This window comes from Procambarus clarkii, unplaced genomic scaffold (genome assembly GCF_040958095.1).
Source record: "Procambarus clarkii isolate CNS0578487 unplaced genomic scaffold, FALCON_Pclarkii_2.0 HiC_scaffold_107, whole genome shotgun sequence".
NCBI classification, from domain to species: domain Eukaryota; kingdom Metazoa; phylum Arthropoda; class Malacostraca; order Decapoda; family Cambaridae; genus Procambarus; species Procambarus clarkii.
In genome coordinates this window covers 998,320-1,021,647 of record NW_027189140.1, presented here as the reverse complement: position 1 = coordinate 1,021,647, position 23,328 = coordinate 998,320, and the positions used below count along the sequence as shown (strand labels likewise).

General features: G+C 49.1%; 1 protein-coding gene across 1 annotated transcript in view; it reads right to left on the bottom strand.

Moving 5' to 3' along the window:
- The window catches only part of LOC138360321 (origin recognition complex subunit 3-like), a 108,438-nt gene that overhangs the window by 52,794 nt on the left and 32,316 nt on the right, over positions 1–23,328 (bottom strand). The window contains exons 4-5 of the mRNA XM_069320238.1: positions 11,972–12,237; positions 11,686–11,824 (exon numbers count right to left, since the gene is read on the bottom strand). Coding sequence (XP_069176339.1) covers positions 11,686–11,824; positions 11,972–12,237 — 405 coding nt within the window. The remainder of the gene's footprint in view (positions 1–11,685; positions 11,825–11,971; positions 12,238–23,328) is intronic.

Genomic DNA, 23,328 nt, shown 5'->3' with positions numbered 1-23,328 from the left:
GAATGGAAGTAATCAAGGAGCCACTCAGAATGGAAAATTTCCCTCCTGATAATGACAAAATTCTTGCTCAAGATAATCAGAGAACTGCTGCAGGACATAGCACTCATTAGAAAAGCCAAAGTAAAGTATTACCCATGGGTAAAGTCAAGAAACACACACAAGGGAAAATGTTAAATTCAAATAGGCACCAAGGGTACACCCGACAACCAGGCACCCATCCCCCAGAGGTCCAGACTAGAAACCTGAAAAAACAGGAAACACACCTGAGTAGCCTAGAAAGACCTCCGGGAGGACTCAACTGGAGTACCCAGCTAGGGAATCAAGGTAAAAACATCTGGAGGAATCCCCAACAGGAGGCCAGAAATGCATCATGAAGAGGAACTGGGAACCTCACATGGACATCCGGGGTATCTAACTGTGGAAAACATAATACTCACTCCAGAACCTAGAACACACCCTCAAGACACTGCAATAAAATACCCAACCAGGATCAAGACCGGCCCCCACCCCCACTATCAAAATAGAGGAAGGTCTGGGGTTGTGGCACAGACCTGAAGCACTAAATAGGTTGATATCAGAAGAGGAAACACTGTTCTATAAAATAACAGCAGAATGGGCACTATACATACAATACCATGGACATCTTGACTACAAAATTGCAGTGTTTGGTGCGCACTAAAATTCCTGATACTCTGGTACAGTTTTCCCGACACTAGGGCACGGTTTTTTCCCAGCCCTCGGGTGCTGTTTCCTCTGACACTTGGGTGCGGGTTTTCCCGACACTCGGGTGTGGTTTCCCCAACACTCGGGTGCAGTTTTCCCAACACTCGGGTGTGGTTTCCCCCCGACACTCGGGTGCAGTTTCCCCCCGGCACTCGGGTGCGGTGTCCCCTGACATCCGAAAAAATGTGAAACTTGACTGAAAACCCAGTCCTGGCCTGCCAACTGCAAAAGGGACAACAGTTAGAAAGTGAGTGAGATGACTTACATCAGGGCAGCCAAAGGTGATTATGGTGGTGGGGCCTCATGGTGCTCAGGGTATGGTGCCAGGCTGACCAACTGGTAACCAGCAAGAGCACCAATAATACTAAGTTAAAGTTCCCAAGGGCCTCAAGTTTTTTATGAAGTGACCTCTGTCAGTCATTCTGGACTGGAATGAGTATTATCCCATAACTCCCTACAAGCTATAATAACCTTGATGAGACCATTTATAAACTTTCCTGTGGCATCAGTGTCAATATCTTATCCTGCCTGACTGTAGCAGACTCCTGTTAAAGGACACAGGACCTTACTTTAGGGAGGGTTACAAATCTGGAAGCTCAGGAAAGGTCTCTCATGCAGTCAATACTTACTGGCATACAGTATACATACCTACAGATAAGGATGAGGTCATCTATTTGCAGGAAGAATATTTGCAGGAAAACTTTCCACATCCTCTAAAATAACTACAAGAGGTGGACAAAGGCCTCTCTTTGGCGGAGGCGGTTCATTGCTTAATTTCATCTTCTTTGCAGGAGATTTCTTAGGTTTAGACGGAGATTCCATAGTTCTGCAAGTAGATTCCATAATTTTGCATGGAACTGCCACGGTCTTGCGAGGCGATGCGATAATCTTGTTTGGGGATACCATTATCTTGCGTGGGGATGCTACAGTCTTGCGTGGCGATGCCATAGTCATGCGTGGCGATGCCATAGACTTGCGTGGCGATGCCATAGTCTTGCGTGGCGATGCCATAGACTTGCGTGGCGATGCCATAGACTTGCGTGGGGATTCCATAGCTTTGCATGACGTTACATCCTTGCAAGTATATCCTGCTACTTTTTGTGGGGATCCTCTTAACTTAGAAGGAAGATCATCTTGCAATGCTGTACTTGTAAGCTCCTGGAAATTGTTGTAAAGTAAGAAGCTATTAAATAAGTGTCCTAATTTTTAAGTGTACCGAAATGCATATTAATCTAATTGCTCTTCAAATACTATGGTTCTATTGTTAAACAGTGGCATCACTTTTATCTAAAATGCTTGGGACCAACAGCCCTCTTCTGCGGCAACCCGTTCTCGCAAATTTAATAAGTCAATATTGACTTATTAAATATGTGCATAGGTGACATACTTAACATAATAGATACCCTTAAAAAGATTCATAGAAAACACCGACCTTACCTAACCTTGTTAGTATCTTAAGATAAGCATCTTATTGCTTCGTAATTACAATTATTACCTAACCTATAATAGGTATAGGTTATGTTTAGTATTATGTTTAGTATATCACCTATGCACGTAGTTAATAAGTCAATATTGACTTTACGAATTTGCGAGAACGGGTTGTCTGCGGATATTTCTGTGGTTCTTGGAACACAACCCCTCCCCCCACCCCTTGTATGACTGGAAGATTATATTGATGGAAAGAATGCACTCCAACAAACACAGTACAGTAAATCAAATAAATAAAAGTAAAATAAAATATATGTAGACTACAACTAATATAATAAAAAAGAAGTCTGACTGTTTTACATAGACCTACATGACAATAATTATTGGCTTCTGAAAAAACAATATCGAAGCAACAGACAAGTTCAATAAACATAAGCAAATTTGGGAGCAGAAGATGTAATAGACAAAAGAGTGTAAGGTTAGTCACTATCCATTTGACTCGACACAAAGCTATATTTCTGGCCCCTAATATCAACAATAAATAAAAATGGGCTGGGAGAGGGGATTGGGGGTAACAGAAGACTAGCTGTCTGATACTTTCTTAAAAAGAAAATAAAGCAAACTGACTATTACGAGCTATCCCTGCTTCCACAGATGCTTTCCCCAGTGAATTCTGAACCTCTTCCTCATCTTTTCCATGATGTGTTCTCAAAACTGAATCCATAATTTTGGGAAAAGTCAAAGTTTGATGATCTAACACATCTCAATTACACACTATCCACTCTGCTACAAGTTCACTATGAACAACCTTACCCATTCCATCTGTGTAACAGTTTTCAACCTAAAATATTGCTTTATTTTTCTCTTATACATTTTACAATATCAATCACCACTCAGCTGACTTGATGGTGATCATTTAAGTGTACTTAAACACTTTAGCATTTTGATGACCAAAACACAGCGTTGAAAGTAATGAAGTCTCAATCCCGCAAGCTGAAGCGGCTCTGCCACCAGTGCACGATACGAGGCGAGAATATTCAACGTAAGATGCCAATCAAGAAAAAACAAGAAAGGAAAACAGAACAACTGAAACAAACATTGAAGAGGAACGACAAAGGGAGAGGAAATGGAGAAAAGAACACAAGGAGACTTCATACTGTCGCCAAGAGGAAGACCGAAGGTGGGCACCAACAAACCAGCCACCTGATCACCACTATCCACCACACCATGTTGGATAACAAGAACTTTTCACACTAGAGATGCTATACTGATGATGATACTTTTCAAAATGCTTGTGCTCTCTAGAGTGGAGTACTGCTGCACAGTATATAGAGTGGAGTACTATTTCTCCAGCCCCTTTCAAAGCTGGAGAAATTGCTGACCTGGAGAGCGTGCAGAGATCCTTTACTGCTAGAATCCACTCAGTAAAACATCTAAACTATTGGGACCGACTAAAGAGCCTAAATCTGTACTCCCTTGAGCGCAGGCGGGAGAGATACATAATAATTTACACGTGGAAAATATTAGAGGGGCTGGTCCCAAACCTGCACACAGAAATAACATCACATGAGACCAGAAGACGTGGCAGGATGTGCAGGATATCCCCGTTGAAAAAAACCAGCGTTGAATGTAATGAAACGCCATTTTCTGGATGAGCCCCGGAGGCTCCCTGGAGCTTATCGGGCTAATGTATGTTATGTTAGACCGGGACATTAGCTAAGGAGTTCAGACCTACCAGGGACCAGCGCCAGAACCTGGCCCCTTCAGAGAGGTTTCAGGGAGCAATGGCCCTGGAAAACCCCATATGGTTGGGGGTTTTCCTTATCTGCCATCGACCGGGGTTAGGCACCCAGAAAGGTAGGCGTAACAAAACAAACCCCACATGGTAAGAAACTACAACAAAAACCGAACAGAGAGGTAGAAAACTCCCTACAATCCCAAGGAAACAAGCAAACAAGCAAACATCACACTTTACTGCCGCGCCGATCGTCCGCGCAGCCCTCCCCACCCCGGGAGGGGGAGGGGGGGAGCCCCGGACCTACCGCGCCGGCTGCCAAGCTCCAGTTCGGAAGCTAAGCTTCAACCAACGCGAAAAAACCGCCGACCGGTGGGAGGGAGGGTTTCCAGGGAGCCTCCGGGGCTCACCCAGAAAATGGCGTTTCATTACATTCAACGCTGGTTTTCTGTGGGGAGCCCCTACGGCTCCCTGGAGCTTCATACCCAAAGAGAAGGAAAAGAAAGGGCTAACCCGGGAGGCGGCCGCCACAAACTCTGCAACGCAAAGCCAAAACAACCGGTCGCAAACCTGCGACCCAAGGCAACAAGAACGCCCAAGAACAGACGCACATATGGATGGGCGGCCAAAAACCTGTGCGACCCACAATTCCCTGCGCCCGAAATGAGCCCGAGACGTCACCAACACAGCAGCAATTGCTGCAAACGTCTGAACAGCACGGGCGCAAAGACAGACCTCAGGAAGAAGGAAAACACTGCGGACGACCCGGGAGACACGAGCCCTGAAAACAGGGAACGAAGGAACCGGAGCAACCACAGCGCATCCCCAGGCACGGTACGCCGGCAACAGCAAAAAGCACAACTGGACAACACAGGACGCACCCCCCGGCCAAACCAAACAAGTACCAATACCCCAAGAACCCCTCCGGAAAGCAGCCGTCTCGACCGTCGCCAGGACAGAGAAAGGCTGCACACCAATAAAGCTACCACCAGTACCAAAGAGGAGGAAACTGAAACCGAAGGGGCTACCACAAACTGAGGGGAAGAGAAGAAGGCACCCTGAACAAGGACCAGGATGGCTCAGGCGACTCATGAGCAGGCCGGAGGGGAAACAAAACGCGAGAAAACGTAATAAACGTCATACAGTCTCCAAGACGAAGCTCGCAGGTGGGACACCGTCAACAAAGCCACCAGAACACCATAGAGATGGCGATACCTGCGTCAAAATACCAGACGCGAAGAGCCAAAGAGAAGGCCGAACCAGTCGCGGACAGGACCGATTCGGCCTGCTGAAAGAGGCGAAGCCTCAGGAAAAACGCCCCGGGTACGGACACCTATCAAGCAGCGTCTGAAAAGAAGGCCGGGCCGGCCACCGTGGAACCATAAGGACTGTTCTCATGGGAATGGGCTGCAACCGAGCCAGAACCCGAAGCAACAGCTGGACCGGGAGAAGAGGTACAGGTACCCCCCACCTCGACCAGGCCTGCCGAAAGCCTCCACCGTGAAGTCCTCGCAGGTGGGAAGGGCGCCACAAAACGGGCGACGCCTAGACCACGCCGACCCGAAGACGTCCATGGCCAGGAGTCCATAAGCCCAACGGAGCCAACAAAACGAATCGGCGACGACTGGCCAACCCACGAAGAGGAATGAACCGAGACAGCTGTCCACCAGGACGCAGGACACACCCCGGACACGAACCACACGGTTAACCAAACCCCCTGTGGTTCCGGCAAGAACCACCAGAGAACAGTCCAAACAGAGCTGAATGGTAGAGTACCTAGTGACCCAAACCCTCCGAAGCACAAACCAGACAGCCATGAACACCTGAACCGGGCTGTGAGCCCAACGGACAGACAGACTACATCAACCTCGGCCGACCTGGTGAGCACTGGTCACAAAGCCCCAGCCGAGAGACGACCCGTCCGTGAACACATCGAGCGAAGGCTCGGGGAGCTGCCAAGGCACGGAACCCCGAAAACCCCAAAGAGGAAGCTGGTGACGCAGCACCAACACCAGATCCCCAGAGGAACCCAAGGAATGCAAGAGGCGGCAGTGGAGTCTCCGTAGGAACCAACCGACGCCGGAGCCAAGCCCGACTCCGCGGGCAGACAAGCACGCCGAAGTGCAACTCCCGCACAACCGCCCAAGCAACCGCTGAGCAACCCGGGACCCCCTCCTGAACAGCCAAAGGCGGGACCACAGCCACAGTAACACTTCTGGAGGGAAGACAATGAGGGGCCCAAGAGCCTGAAACGAGGCCCAGGTCCGAACCCGGGACGGAAACAGAAGGTAAAACCTCCAGATCACCAGGAAACCAAACCCAGCGATCTGGAAAGAACCATCCCCTGGCGAGCAGACAAGCGGACTGACTGGGAGCCCACTCCAGCCAGTCGTCGAGGTAGGCCAGACACTGAATCTCAGACGCAGACAGGGCACTAAGATCCGGTAAAGATGCAAAGAGTATACAAAGTGCCCTTCACAAAATAGGGAATGCAATAAAAACAGCAAACCTGAAGCCCCACCACCAAAGCATTGTATGACAATCATATTAAGACATATTATGACATATGACAATCATTATAGGACAATATGACAATTATTATCAAAGCATTATATGACAAAGAGTGCTGGGAAGACGGGACACCACGAGAGTAGCACTCATCCTGTAACTACACTTAGGTAAGTACACATAGGTAATTACCAACCGTGCTAGCCCCAGAAAAACTGGAGAGGAACGTGCCAAGAAGTGACCTGGAGGTCCAGGTCCACCATCCATGCACCCGGCCCTAACAGAATCCAAACAGGAGACAACAGTCCTCCGAGCAGGGCAGAGGATCCAGGGCGCAGACGGAAGTAGTCCAGAAGAACTGCTGACTGGAAAAGCTCATGACTGCAAAGAGCAGACGGGAAAAGCTCATGACTGCAAAGAGCAGACGGGAAGCCCAGAAGGATGGGGCGGATCGACCACGCCCCACGCACCCACGAAGAGGAAATGACGAAGCGCAGGAAAGAAGCCCACCCCGCCAGCTCTGAACCCCCCCCAAGGGGGAGAAGCCGTCCTCCGACGCCAGCAGAGGCCGGAAGACAACCCAAAGCGCCCACCAACAGCGGGACCAAGCGAGAGGCAACAGAGCAAGCTGCTCCCCCAGCGCCCAGTCAACAGAGAAGGGAACAGAACCCCTTCAGAAAGAAAAAGTACACTACCGAAGTCATGAGGAGAGACTACGGGAATGAAACCACACTTCGCTGGAAGAGGAAGTGAGGGGAGACCTGATCACCACATACAAGATACCCAAGGGAATCGACAGGGTTGAGAAGGACAGGCTATGTAACACAAGGGGCACACGCACTAGGGGACACAGGTGGAAACTGAGTACCCAAAAGAGCCACAGACAGAATTAAAGTTTTTTTTTTTTTTTTTTTTTCGAGTGTCAGAATGGGAACGGGAAAGCCCTAAGAAGTAATGTGGCGACTCCTCACACAAGTAACGAGGCTGACCCCCATACAATGTCACATGTAGACATGACAGAGCCCAAGAGGCACAGGAACCGATACACCTGTTGACGGACGGTTGAGAGGCAGGACCAAGGAGCCAGAGCTCAACCCCCACAAGCACAACTAGGTGAGGACATATATTGTAAAAGCACAAGCCGCCGACTAGTGGCAAAGAGCACTACGCCGGCCAGGCAAAGAAGGCACAAAACTGCATCAAAAGGCCCACCTCGACAGCAAAACCACAAAGTCCCAGCACAACCACAACATGTGCCAAGACCCAAAAAGCTCAGTCTGCAAGCCAGGAAGACCCCGGAACCCCAAAAGGCAGAACCGGGTCACACAAGGAAACAAAGTCCCCTGAACCCACAAAAGGGGGCCCAAGAGGAAGAAACCTCCAGAACGAAACCAAGGAACCCAAAGGAACCCAGAATCGAACCAGGGGGAGCCCAAACCACCACATTTGCCGGCGGAGAACACCACTAAAAGGCAAAGCACAGACCCCAGCAGAACGCCCTGGGAAAACGGTCCCAACAGACCGAAAACCGAGGGGCAAGGTGTGGGAGCAAGCATACCAGCCAGGGGCACTGAGCCTAAACCCAGAGGCTCAGACCCAAAATCAACACCCAAACGTTCCCAGAGGAACAGGCAACGGCAAGAAAACACCAGAAAAACAAAGAAACGACAACAGGAGAACAAAAAACCTGCAAATTTTTTGAAAACTCACCAGAGACGCTCGCTCGCACACCCAGACGCATGTAAACAAACCGCAACGCCGCCCTGGTGGCCACGCTGGGAAACCGGCAGACGAAAATGGCCGCCAGCAGGGGCTGTGACTGACGCTTAATACACAAAAACACGCCAGCAAATGTGGGAAGCTAGCAGACTGGAAGGGCGAAAAACGACGCCCAACAGCAGAAAAACCCCTGAAGGGGCAAAACCGCCCCAGAACTGCTAGCAGGCAACCCCCACAGCCCCGGGAACCAACAACAGAGGCCCCGGGGCAGAGCCGTCCTCCAAGCCCTCCGCCCTTAAAGAAAAGCAAGAGCCCATGGGAAAGGCAACAAGAAAGGGCCGCTGGTAAGACCCAGAAGCCTTGGCAGGAGGCACAGGCTCAAACCTCCGTCCCCAACCCGAACGGGGCATCCCCCGAAAACCGCCCGAGTCTCTGCCGCAACTGAACCCCGCCCCGACCCCGAAACCCGCAGACGGTCCGGAGCCGGGAACATGGAGAGAAAGGGGCGAGCAGCACCTAACCAAACGGGGCGGCCACGGGGCATTCGAGTGGGAAACCAACCTAGCATGTTGCAGCAACCTAACCTAGCTTGCAACACGGATGCCGCCTGTACTCTGAACAGTAATAACATCAGGAGAGTACTGGAGAACAAGCAGAGAATCACTCGCAAGACTCCGGGTCAAGGTGTCAGTGACCCAACAGGCAGCATGACGGAGGTAAAAATGGCGACTGTCACCCGGAGACAAGGGAACAGCAACCAATGATCCCGTTCAAGACGGGTTGGAACCCAGAAGACACATTCAATGGTCCCCCGAGCCCAGACAGGGGTTTCCAGGGCCCGTAGGGTAACAACTACGGGAAGCCCGGGCAAGGTGTTGCTAACCGGTTAAGAAACCCAAACATAACAAGAGGGTAGATTATAGCACTGAAAACCCCTGAGACGTGTACAAGCACGGGGGCCTAGCAGAGGGCCGCCAAACACTACCAGTGGAACTATAACCACCTTAGGCAGACCCCCACCAGGCAAGAAAATGAAAAACAAAAGAAAAACCCCGCAAAAGTACACCGTCTCCAGAGGCAACAGAAACCGGCCGCCACTTAGGTGGCAGGCTGCGCAACACCTTGATGCCCTAACCAGCACAATACCAATCCCTACCCAGGGCCAAACAAGGGCCCCAAGCCCCAGCTGGCCCCAAGGGCGAGGCAAATGCCGAGCAGCAAGAACCTCTACGGGAATGGTTCCCGAACGCCCCAGGGAAGATAACCCTGTTACGCAAGGGCAGTACTCACAGGGCGCTTAGGGAAGTCAGCCACTAAGCACATGCAGCCCCGGCACTGATGAAGTACTCCTGGCCACCGCACACCACAACACACGGCAGTGAACGCCACACAAGGCAAACACCGCCTAGGAAACTGAGGCCAGAGAAGCGTCAATCCCGGTTGACATTAGCGAACGAACTGGAGCTTGGCAGCCGGCGCGGTAGGTCCGGGGCTCCCCCCCTCCCCCTCCCGGGGTGGGGAGGGCTGCGCGGACGATCGGCGCGGCAGTAAAGTGTGATGTTTGCTTGTTTGCTTGTTTCCTTGGGATTGTAGGGAGTTTTCTACCTCTCTGTTCGGTTTTTGTTGTAGTTTCTTACCATGTGGGGTTTGTTTTGTTACGCCTACCTTTCTGGGTGCCTAACCCCGGTCGATGGCAGATAAGGAAAACCCCCAACCATATGGGGTTTTCCAGGGCCATTGCTCCCTGAAACCTCTCTGAAGGGGCCAGGTTCTGGCGCTGGTCCCTGGTAGGTCTGAACTCCTTAGCTAATGTCCCGGTCTAACATAACATACATTAGCCCGATAAGCTCCAGGGAGCCGTAGGGGCTCCCCACAGAAAAGAGGTGCAACAGGTACTCTGAGAGAGAACTCTATCAACATCAGAGGCCCGAGACTGTTAAACACACTTCCGCTACACATAAGGGGCATAACTGGCAAACCCCTCACAGTGTTCAAGAGAGAACTGGATAAGCACCTCCAAAAGATACCTGATCAACCAGGCTGTGACTCATACATCAGGCTGCGATCAGCCGCGTCCAACAGCCTGGTTGATCAGTCCAGCAACCAGGAGGCCTGGTCGACGACCAGGCCGCAGGGACGCTAAGCCCCAGAAGCACCTCAAGGTAAGGTAACCATAAAAATGGCGATAAACATGTATCACACACTCCAAACATGAAGACTGGAGAAGGCAGAATCAACAAGGTACTCCACAGGAGCCCTCTAAAAAAGGCAGAGCCTCAGGTAAACAGCTGGGTTTGGACACCGAACAAGCAGTGCCTGAAAACAAGGCAGAGCTGGTCACCAAGAAGCCAGAAATCCATTCCCCTGTTGGATTCCAATTTTGCCAGGACTCGGAGCAAGAGCTGGACTGGGAGAAAGAAGTATAGAAAGCCCCACCTTAACCAATCGCGCACCACACCGTGCCACCGCGTGGTGGCATGGTGACCGCACCTCAGTTTACCAGTGCCTCCCGCCTAGTGACAATTGCGCCTGAATTATTCAAAAAGAATTTCAAAGCTTTTCGGATTTTGGGGTATTTAAACATAAAAGTTATTATTATATATCTTGCCATGGGTCCCAAGAAAGCCTGTGGTAAGGTTCAAGCCAAGAAAACACATGTGCGAATGACCATAGAGGAAAAACAAGAGAGACCATTCGTAAACCCTTAAATGGTACATGGGTTGTTGAAATAGCTAGGAAGTACAATAAATCTATGTCAACGATATGCACTGTAATTGCTAAGAAAAAGGACATTATGAAAGTACGATTCTTCGCGGCAGGGGATCGTATTCCAGGGACCATAGGATTAAGGACTTGCCCGAAACGCTACGCGTACTAGTGGCTGTACAAGAATGTAACAACTCTTGTATATATCTCAAAAAAAAAAAAAAAAAAAAAAAAATGCTAAAGTGGCAAAAGGCATATCAACAATCATGAAACAAAGAGCACAAACACTTGAGAATGTTGAAAAGTTATTAATTCACCCAGAGCAAGCTGTAGTAGGCCGTTGTGTTAACCTTTTTAATGACAATGTGATGTCTCACTTCAGACAAGTGTTACAAAGTAGGGAAAAAAAGTGTCACTAGACAGGTTTTTAGTGAGAAAAACAAGCAGTGAGCCACAAGCAGGTCCTAGTGGTATGCAGAAAAAACGTGCCAGAGAGTGTTCCCCAGAGAAGTCATCACTGCTTGATGTTATAATGGAAGGGTAGAAGGGTACCCATGGCCCCTCCTCAGGCTCCCCCCCAACCCTGGGAACCAACCATAATACCCATGGGGCGGAGCCCGATAGGTTCGGGCTCTGGGTTCCTGGTAGGCCAACAGAACTCCTAAGACTGAAATAACTGTGTAGGGGACGTTCGCTATCTCAGTGACTATAGCATTAGAGAGCCACAAAGGCACTCTCCAAGAAATAATATACATTTTATTCTAAAAAAAAACTACGAAGATGCCCAATACAGTATATACGAATATTGGGAATTGTGCAAAAAGAAAATTACTTAACAAGATGAGTAGTAATAACTATTATCTTACCTGATACCATGAAGTTAATACAGCCATATTAACCTGAGTCCTCTTAATGGATGGTACTTTCATCATTTCATCTTCAAAATCAAGATCTACCAAGTCATTCTGACCCATCAGCTGTGTGATCATCTTATGAATGGCACCTCTGTAATAGCCAAAACATGTCTTCACTTTCCAGAGTAAAATAAATTAAGCTTAAGCGATAGCGATTTATAACAACTCATAACTTAATTACTCTTTTAGTGTCTCACAAACTGAAAGACCTACACGAACAGAAATGGACCATCCTCACCTAAGAGTGGTGCATTCTCTACTTCGAAGCTGTGCAATGTGTGGTGTAACCCCTTCAACCAGAAGGCCAACTAAACTGCTAAACACTGCATCGTGGTCTGGCATGTTTACACCCGTTACTAAGCATGCTGTAGGTATATCTCTCTGGCCTTCCACTGATTTACCACCTCTAGTTGAAGCATTTATGGTGCAACTCTCCTCGCCAGAATTTCTAACAAATTTCACCAAGTCTTCAAATACTTTGGCATGGATACTGCTTTGTAAATCCTGAAATTAGTGGTAAAAGATTCATTATGTTATCAAATCAATGAAAAAGCAAAAAAAATAGAAAACTGTTTAAATATACCCTGATGACAGTTATTTGTGTAGCTGCAGGGAATATAAAAGGAATAAAACCAGTGTTGAATGTAATGAAACACCATTTTCTGGGTGAGCCCCGGAGGCTCCCTGGAGCTAATCGGGCTAATGTATGTTATATTAGATCGGGACATTAGCTAAGGAGTTCAGACCTACCAGGGACCAGCGCCAGAACCTGGCCCCTTCAGAGAGGTTTCAGGGAACAATGGCCCTGGAAAACCCCTTTGTGGTTGGGGTTTTCCTTATCTGCCATCGACCTGCTTTAGGCACCCAGAAAGGTAGGCATAACAAAACAAACCTCACATGGTAAAAAACTAAAACAAAAAACCGAACAGAGAGGTAGAAACTCCCTACAATCCCAATGAAACAAGCAAACATCACACTTTACTGCCGCGCCGATCATCCGCACAACCCTCTCCGTCCCCAGAGGGGGAGGGGGGAGCCCCGGACCTCACCGCGCCATTGCCTAGCATCAGTTCGGAAGCTAAGCTTCAACCAACTCGAAAAAAATGCCAACCAGTGGGAGGGAGGGTTGCCAGGGAACCTCCGGGGCTTACCCAGAAAATGGCGTTTCATTACATTCAACGCTGGTTTTCTGTGGGGAGCCCCTACGGCTCCCTGGAGCTTCATACCCAAAGAGAAGGAAAAGAAAGGGCTGACCCAGGAGGCGGCCGCCACAAACTCCGCAACGCGAAGCCGAGACAACAGGCTGCATCCTGCAACCCAAGGCAACAAGAACACACAGGAGTAGACACGCGCATACAGAACGAGCGGCCAAGAACCTATGTGACCCTCAAATCCTTGCGCCCGAAATGAGCCCTAGACGTCACCAACAATGTAGCGAAAGCTGCAAACGTCCGAACAGCACGGGTGCAAGGCTAGACCGCAGGCTGGAAGACTTAAAAACTCTGCGGACGACATGGAAGACCCGAGCTATGAAACAGAGAACGAGGGGAACTGGATCAACCCAAAGCACATCCCCAGACACGGTACGCAGGTAACGGCAAAAAAGCGCAACCGGACAACACAGGACGCACCCCCGGCCGAACCAATCAAGCATCAATAACCCAAGGACCCCTCTGGAAAGCAACCGTCTCGACCGTCGCCAGAAGGACAGAGAAAGGCTGCAAACGTACAAACCTACCACCAGTACCAAAGAGCAGAAACCTGAACCGAAGGGGCTACCACAAATTGAGGAGAAGATAAGAGCCTGATCAAGGTCCCTGATCAAGGACCAGGACAGCTCAGGCGACGCATGAGCAGGCCGGAGGTGAAACAAAACACGAGAAAGCGTACAGAACGGGGCAGATGTGACATCCACCCCGAACGCAAGCCGGAGTGGCTCCGCCAGCGCCGCACAAAACGAGGCGACAATAAAAAACATCAAATAACTGAAGTCCTGAAAACTCAAGAAAGGACAAGACAACCCGATGCGAAAGAGAAGACAACCTACGAAGAGCAAGAAAAAGGTGCATAGAAACACCAGGAATATCATACTGTCGCCGAGACGAAGCTCGCAGGAGGGACACCATCAACAAAGCCACCTGATCACCACAGAGATGTTGATACCCGTGTCAAAATACCAGACGCGAAGAGCCGAGGAGAAGGCCGAACTAGTCACGTACAGAACCGGTCTGACCTGCTGAAAGAGGCGGAGCCGTGGGAAAACGCCCCGGGTTCAGACACCTATCAAGCAGCGTCTGAAAATAAAGCTGGCCCGGCCACCAAGGGACCATGAGGACTACTCTCTTGGAAATGGGCTCCAACCGAGCCAGAACCCGAAGCAACAGCTGGACCGGGAGCAGAGGAACAGGTACCCCCACCTCGACCAGTCCTGCCGAAAGCAAACACCGTAAACGCCTCGCAGGTGGGTAAGGACGCAACATAGAATGGGCGACGCCTAGACGACGCCGACTCGAAGACGTCCATGGCCAGGAGTCCATACGTCCAGCAGAGCCAACGAAACGAGTTGGCGACGACTGGCCAATCTGCGAACAGAGGAATGAACCAAGACAGGTTGTCCGCCAGGACGTAGGACACACCCCGGACATGAACCTCACGGTTAGCCAAACCCCGAGAATACAGCAAACGAGCCACTCAAAGGGACCAACCCCAAAGGTCAAATTCCTAAGAGAAACCCTGTGGTTCCGGCAAAGAACCGTCAGAGAACAGTCTGAATGAAGCTGAATGGTAGAGGACCGAGTGACCCGAACCCTCCGAAGCGCAAACCAGACAGCCACGAACTCCCAAAGCTCAAACCAGACAGCCACAAACTCCCGAAACGTGCTGTGAGCCCGACGGAGAGACAGACCCCACCATCCCCGGCCGACCTGGTGAGCACTGGTCACAAAGCCCCAGCCGAGAGATGACCCGTCCGTAAACACATCGAGCGAAGGCTCGGAAAGGTGCCAAGGCACGGAACCCCGAAAACCCCAAAGAGGAAGCTGGTGACGCAGCACCACCTGGTTGATACCTGGTTGATGGGGTTCTGGGAGTTCTTCTACTCCCCAGGCCCGGCCCGAGGCCAGGCTCGACTTGTGAGAGTTTGGTCCACCAGGCTGTTGCTTGGAGCGGCCCGCAGGGCCACGTACCCACCACAGCCCGGCTGATCCGGAACTTCACTTAGAAAACCGTCCAGTTTTCTCTTGAAGATGTCCAACACAAGATCCCGGAGGAACGAACCCAACGATTGCAAGAGAGGCGGAAGGGAAGTCTCCGAAGGAACCAAACAGACGCCGAAACAAACCCGACCCTGCGGGCAGACCAGCACGTCGAAGTTCAGACTCCCGCACAACTGCTCGAGCAACTGCCAAGCAACCCAGGACCCCCTCATGAACAGCCGAAGGCGGGACCACAGCCGCAGCAACGCTTCTGTTGGGAGAGACAAAAAAGTGGTCAAAGAATCCGAAACAAGACCCAGCCAGGTCCAAACCCGGGACGGAAACAGATGGAACGACCTGCAGATCAAAAGGAATCCGAACTTGGCAATCTGGAAAGAACCACACCTTTGGCGAGCAGACAAGCGGACTGACTGGGAGCCCACACCAGCCAGTCGTCGAGGTAGGCCAGAAACCGAATCCCGAGCAGAAGCAGACAGGTCACCAAGATCCGGTAAAGATGTGTACATACACTAAGTGCCAATTACAAACTAGGGAAGGCAACAAAAGCGGCAAACCTGAAGCCCCACCATCAACTGTGCCAGTCCCGGAACCCTGGAGAGGAATGTGCCAAGAAGTGACCCGGAGGTCCAGGGGCACAATCCAGGCACCCGGCCCCCAATAGAAGCCGGACCGGAAACAACAGTTTTCCGAAGAGGGCAAAAGAATCCAGGGTGCAGGCTGCATAAGTCCAGAAGAACCGCAAGGCCCGTGTCTGCACTAGAACAGGCGGGAACCTCGGACGGATGGGGCGGAACGACCATGTCCAAACGCACCCACACCAAGATGACATGACGAAGCGCAGGGGAACAAGCCCACACTGCCAGCCCCGAACCCCCCAAAGGGGGAGAAGCCGTCCGATGCCACCAGAGGCTGGAGGAGAACCACAAGCGAGAGCTAACAAAGCAAGCTGCACCCCCAGCGCCCCATCAACAGCAAAGTGAATGGAACCCCTTCCAAAAGAAAATGTATATATATAAATACACACATACATACATGTACATATATATATATATATATATATATATATATATACACACACACATATACATAAATACCTACACACACAAAATGTATAAAAACATATATACATACATGTAAATAAAATTTAAAATAAATTAAAGAAAAGAAAAAGACAAGCCGCCGACCGGTGGGCAGAGAGCACCACACTGGCCAGTTGAAGAAGGCACCAAGAAGCCCACCTCGACAACAAAAACCCAAAGCCCCGGAACAACCACAACACGTGCCAAGACCCAAAAAGGTCAGCCTGCAAGCCAGGAAGACCTCGGAACCCCAGAAGGCAGAACCTGGTCACAAACAAGGTAACAAAGCCCCCTGAACCCACAAAGGGTCCCCAAGAGGAAGATACCTCCAGAACGAAACCAAAGAACCCAAGGGAACCTGGAATCGAACCCGGGGGAGCCCAAACTATCACATTTGCCAGCGGAATTGCACCACTGAGGGGCAAAGCACAGCACCCAGGGAAACTGCCAAAACAGACCGAAAACCGAGGGACAAGGTGTGGGAACAAGGGTAAACAGACAGGGATACTGAGCCCAAACCCTAGGGCCCAAACCCAGAACAGACAGAAAATGGAAAAACTGGTGTAAAAACCAACACCCAACTGTTCCCAGAGGAAAAGAAGACGGGCAGAACACCCCAGAAAAACAAAGAAATGGCAACATGAGGATAAAATCCCTAACAGGAGGTGAAAACTTAACCAAAACGCCAGGTCGCACACCCAGGCAACTGTAAACAAACGGCAGCGCCGCCCGTGGCCAAGCGGAGAGTTATTCACAGAAAAGAAAATGGCCACCAAAACAAAGGAGCTGTGACTGACGTGATAGACCCAAAAACACGCCAGCAAATGTGGGAAGGAAGCAGACTAGAGGGACGAAAAACCCCGCCCAGACGCAGAAAACCCAGGCCGCTAAAACTGCAAGCGGACATCCCCCACAGCCCCAGGAACCCACAACAGAGGCCCCGGGGCAGAGCCGTCCTCCACACCCCTCTGCCCTTAAAGAAAAGGAAAAGTCCACGGGAAATGCAGCAAAGATGGGCCGCTGGTAAGACCCAAAAGCCTTGGCAGGAGGAACAGGCTCGAAAACCTCCGTCCCCAACCCGAACAGGGCAGCCCCAGAAGCCGCCCAAGTCTCGGAACCAACTAAACCCCGCCCCGACCCCGAAACCCGCAGATGGTCAGGAGCCGGGAACAGGGAGGGAAAGGGGCGAACAGCACCTAAACAAAACGGGGAGGCCCCCGGGCATCTGAGTGGGAAACCAACCTAGCGCATTGCAGCAACCTAAACCGAGCTTGCAACGCGGATGCCGCCTGTACTTTGAACAGTAATGACATCAGGAGAGTACTGGAGAACAAGCAGAGAACACAACTGGCAAGACTCCGGGTCAAGGTGTCAGTGACGAAACAGGCAGCACGAAGGTAAAAGTGGCGACCATCACCCTGAGACAAGGGCACAGCAACCAACGAACCCGCACAAGACGGGATGGAACCCGGAAGACACATCCAATGGTCCACGGAGCCCCAACAGGGTTTTCCAGGGCACGTAGGCTGACTGCTACGGGAAGCCCGGGCAAGGTGTTGCTAACCAGTTAAACACCCAAGCTAACAAGAGGGGATGTAACACTGAAAACCCCTGCGACGTGTACAATCACAGGGGCCTAGCAGAGGGCCGCCAAACACTACCAGTGGAACTATAGCCACACTAGGCAGACCCCCACCAGGAATATTAAAAGAAAAACATAAGAAAAACCCCACAAAAGTACACCATTCCCAAAGGCAACAGGAACTAGTCGCCGAGTAGGTGGTAAGCCGTGCAACACCCTGATGCCCTAACCAGCACAATACCAGTCCCTACCCAAGGCCAAACAAGGGCCCCAAGCTCCAGCTGGCCCCAAGGGTGAGGCAAATGCCGAGCAGCAAGAACCTCTACAGGAATGGTTCCCGAATGCCCCAGGTAAGATAACCCTGTCACACAGGGGCAGTACTCACAGTGCGCTTAGGGAAGAAAGCCCCTAAGCGTATGCAGCCCTGGTACTGATGAGGAACACCTGGCCACCGCACAATACAGAAAACACAGCAGTGAACGCCACGAAAGCAAACACCGCCTAGGAAACTGAGGCCAGAGAAGGATCTGTCCCAGTTGACATTAGCTTACGAACTGGTGCTAGGTAGCCGGCGCGGTGAGGTCCGGAAACCCCCCTCCCCCTCTCGGGGCGGGGAGGGGTGCACAGACAAGCAGCGCAGCAGTAAAGTGTGATGTTTGGTTGTTTGCTTGTTTCCTTGGGATTGTAGGGAGTTTCTACCTCTCTGTCCAGTTTTCTGTTTTAGTTTCTTACCATGTGGGGTTTGTTTTGTTATGCCTACCTTTCTGGGTGCCTAACCTCGGTCGATGGCAGATAAGGAGAACCCCCAACCACAAGAGGGTTTTCCAGGGCCATTGCTCCCTGAAACCTCTCTGAAGGGGCCAGGTTCTGGTGCTGGTCCCTGGTAGGTCTGAACTCCATAGCCAATGTTCCTGTCTAATATAACATACATTAGTCCGATAAGCTCCAGGGAGCTATAGGGGCTCCCCGCAGAAAAGGAACCAGTACCCTGTACTGTATTTGGAAGTGGTGAATGTTATAAAGAAAGTTTGATTTGATAGGCATCTAAGAGATAAAGTTGATCACTAATACTCTCACTTTAGCAATACCAATGCACATATTCAAAAATAAAATTGCCATGAGGACAGAATAAAGTAGAATGAAGTTAGGATTATAAGAGCAAGCCTTAGTCTTAGTAAATAACTGGGCCATGGAATAAGTATGTCATTCAGTGAATCAAGAATTGGAATTGATGATGAACGAAATGCAGGGCAGAGCTCAAGATGTATGCGTAAGAAATTAAAAACTGAAAGGGTCAAGTAGTCTAATTGTACAGTATTTGTTGTGTGTGATGAAAGATGTGAAAATTAATTTTGAGGTAGGTATAGTAAATGTGTTTGATACAAATACCAAGAATTTATAGAATAATTGTGAAAGGAAATGTGAAAAGCAGGAATGAGCTATAAGACTAATGTGTGACTTTGCTTAAACGAATCAAGGTCAACTGAGTACCTTGATGAACTAATGAACAAACTGTGGGTGAACCAGAATATGGTGTACTGAATGCGCATCTTCATATTTTATATTTCCACTCTATAAAACATCTAAATTATTGGGACCAATAACAATTTTTAAATCTGTATTCTCTAGAGCACAGGGAAGAGAGATACATACAATAATTTACAACCATAAAATATTATAGGGACTGGTTCCAAATCTGCACATGGAAATACAGTGGTACCTCGAATAACGAATTTAATCCGTTCTGTGTTCGTCATGTGAAACGGATGCTATACAAAACAAATGTCCCCATGTAACCACTGTGATGCACTGTGTTTATTGTGAAATTCCCCCAGTGTGCATGACATCAAGTGTTCCCAAAAAATCATTTTTCTTTGTAAAATGATAAATTACCTTCTCTGAACATGTCTATGTAAAAATAATTACCAAATTCCACTTACTTTGGCTGTGAGGGCGTGGACAAGGTGTGCTGTGACGTCATCAGGGGCTGGTCGCCCGTGTGTGAAGCTCCCAGACACGGTCGCGCAGGCCATTCAAGCACTGAGTGTTGCCACAAATATATTTTCAAATATTCTTTCTATGTATTTCCAATACAGTTTTATTTGTTTCTTTTATCGTATATGATGCATATTTGTGTCCTTTACAATATGTATACAGTAGAATGTTCATAATGTTCCATGGAACTGTGATACATGTGTCAGTAATGTGTCCACAATAAATGTTTGCCACAATATTACGTGGTAAAAATTCACTAAAATTACAATATGTACAATTTCCATACTATTTACACAGTAACACACTGTATTACACACTCAGTACTTTGGAGGTGCGTAATAGTCAACGAAGTAGTCCATGGTACACAGCGCGACTTTGCTCTCCTTGCACCAGCTACAGATAGATTTTCGCTTCCTGTTTCATCGTTCTGTGTGCTTGCAAATAACACACGCGCGTGCACCCTTGGCTTTAGTACTTGTAGGTGGTATGTAGCCATGCTTGTAAAGTATAAGGTAGTATTGAAACGATTGTAGGAAAAGCTCAAATTGTAAGGTAGTCTTGAAAAGATTGCTTTATAAGGTCCCACACAGGAAGAGATTCAGCTAGCCTCAAAGAGTGTCCGTCAGTCAGGAAGAGATTCAGGTATTCTTGAAAATATCTATGGAAAACACCACCATGGAAGCCGCTAACACTGTTCATCTATACTACTTGTATCAGATGCATCATCACTGAACGCAGAAAATGATTCATCTATGTATCATCTATATAAATTGGAGATGGCAAGGGTGGGGCTCAGAGCTACAACTGGATACGCTCGCTGTATCATCCTCATGGGTGCTGTACTGTATCACTTGCATCTGACCATTGTGTTAAGTCCTTATTGCGCATAGCTTCACCAATATTATGACCCTTATGTTCTTCAAACAATAGAGTCTGAATTTTACTGAGTGCAATCTTTCAACACCGTGTGGGACAGGTGTTTGAGAGCCAGAGGCACGTGTGCCACAAATGGTTGCTCACGCAGTACTAACCCAGCCAGCAGCCCTTGTCTTTCATATTCGTTATAGCAAAAGGTTCGTTCAGTGTTTGTTGGGTAGGCTGCTCCATTATGAGGATCTTTCTTTGTTTCAAATGTGTTCCATTTGTTTTGTATTTGTCACTTACGTCTCAATAATGGAGCAGCCTACCCGACAAAAACTGAATGAATCTTTATGGCATTTGTCAATTTTTCAAATTGTTTCAACAGTTCTTTTATTTTTCTTTATTTTTGTTATTTAAGAAACATGGAGCAGCCTACCTGTAGACCACCGAACGAACCTTTTTGACATTTGTTCTTGTTTTCAAAATTCTTCATTTTTTGTTATTATTTACAATTTTTTATGCAAGAAACATGGAGAAGCCTACCTGCTGACCACCAAACGAACCTTTTGCTATAAGGCAAATGAAAAATAAATATTGAACACATTTGAAAAGAGGAAAATGTCATAATAGTTTGTTCAGTGTATGTAAGGTAGGCTGCTCCATTATTGAGACGTAAATGACAAATACAAAACAAATGGAACACATTTGAAACAAAGATTGTTATAATGGAGCAGCCTACCTGCCAAACACCGAACGAACCTTTTTGACATTTGTTGTATATCAGAAATTTCATTTCTTTTTTCCTACAAAAACATCAATACTTTGCAACATCTCAGCAGTCACCCCTTTATATCCCAGCATCATTAGCATCTTTAAACAAGAACAACATAATTTATGTGCATCGTCGGAGGCGTCTAAGAATGTGCAAGAAGCAGCGCGACCCCACCATGTGGTGTTGACGTTACTCAAACGAGCGTTCCCCATGCAGAACGATTTGACGCCATTCGGGCCGTTCGTTACCCAAAATGTTTGCCTTTTGGGGCAATCGTTATGCGAGGTACCACTGTAATATCACAACGTTATTTCCAGCAGTAGAAATGGCAGGATGTGCAAAATAGCCCTATTGAAAAGCAGAGGTGCAATAGGTATGCTGAGAGAGAACTGTATCAACATCATACCTGGAAAGAGTTGCAAGAGTTCTTCTACTTCCCAAATATGCCCAGGGCCAGGCTCAGATTGAGATAACTTGGTCACACAGGCTGTTGCTTGGAGTGGCCTGCAGGCCCACAGCCACTACAACCCAGTTGGTTCGGCACTTCTTGCAGGAACTTATCTAAATGCTTCTTGAAGACATCCACCTTTGTTCTGGCAATATTTCTAATGCTTGCTGGCAGGGTATTGAACAGCTGTGGACCTCTGATGTTCAGACAGTGCTTTCTGATTGTGCCTATGGCACCTCTACTCTTCACTGGTTCTATTATTCTGCATTCCCTTCTGTATCTTTTGCTCCAGTATGTTGTTATTCTACTGTGCAAATTTGGAACCTGGCCATTCCAATATAAAAGGCCCAAGACTTCCCGACACTCCCCCGCTACATATAAAGGGCATAACTGGCTGGCATCTCACAGTGTTCGAGAGAGAGAGAGAGAGAGAACTCGATAAACACCTCCAAAAGATACCTGATCACCCAGGCTGTGATTATTCATACATCTTGGTGCACACTGTGCCCAACAGCCTGGATTTTAATCCCCTTGAACAGGTTGGCATTTTAATCCCCTTGAACGTGCCTGTGCATGGGTCACTGAGGTAACGAAAAATACACGGGCCAGAAGCCGGCATGGGAAAAAAAGTTCGTAAAACACAGGGGCCAGAAGCCGGCATGGGAAAAAAAGTTTGTAAAACCCAGGGGCCAGAAGCCGGCATAGGGAAAAAAACCAGCGTTGAATGTAATGAAACGCCATTTTCTGGGTGAGCCCCGGAGGCTCCCTGGAGCTTATCGGGCTAATGTATGTTATGTTAGACCGGGACATTAGCTAAGGAGTTCAGACCTACCAGGGACCAGCGCCAGAACCTGGCCCCATCAGAGAGGTTTCAGGGAGCAATGGCCCTGGAAAACCCCATATGGTTGGGGGTTTTCCTTATCTGCCATCGACCGGGGTTAGGCACCCAGAAAGGTAGGCGTAACAAAACAAACCCCACATGGTAAACTACAACAAAAACCGAACAGAGAGGTAGAAAACTCCCTACAATCCCAAGGAAACAAGCAAACAAGCAAACATCACACTTTACTGCCGCGCCGATCGTCCGCGCAGCCCTCCCCACCCCGGGAGGGGGAGGGGGGAGCCCCGGACCTACCGCGCCGGCTGCCAAGCTCCAGTTCGGAAGCTAAGCTTCAACCAACGCGATAAAACCGCTGACCGGTGGGGAGGGAGGGTTTCCAGGGAGCCTCCGGGGCTCACCCAGAAAATGGCGTTTCATTACATTCAACGCTGGTTTTCTGTGGGGAGCCCCTACGGCTCCCTGGAGCTTCATACCCAAAGAGAAGGAAAAGAAAGGGCTAACCCGGGAGGCGGCCGCCACAAACTCTGCAACGCAAAGCCAAGACAACCGGTCGCAAACCTGCGACCCAAGGCAACAAGAACGCCCAAGAACAGACGCACATATGGATGGGCGGCCAAAAACCTGTGCGACCCCTAAATCCCTGCGCCCGAAACGAGCCCGAGACGTCACCAACACAGCAGCAAATGCTGCAAACGTCTGAACAGCACGGGCGCAAAGACAGACCGCAGGAAGAAGGAAAACACTGCGGACGACCTGGGAGACCCGAGCCCTGAAAACAGGGAACGAAGGAACCGGATCAACC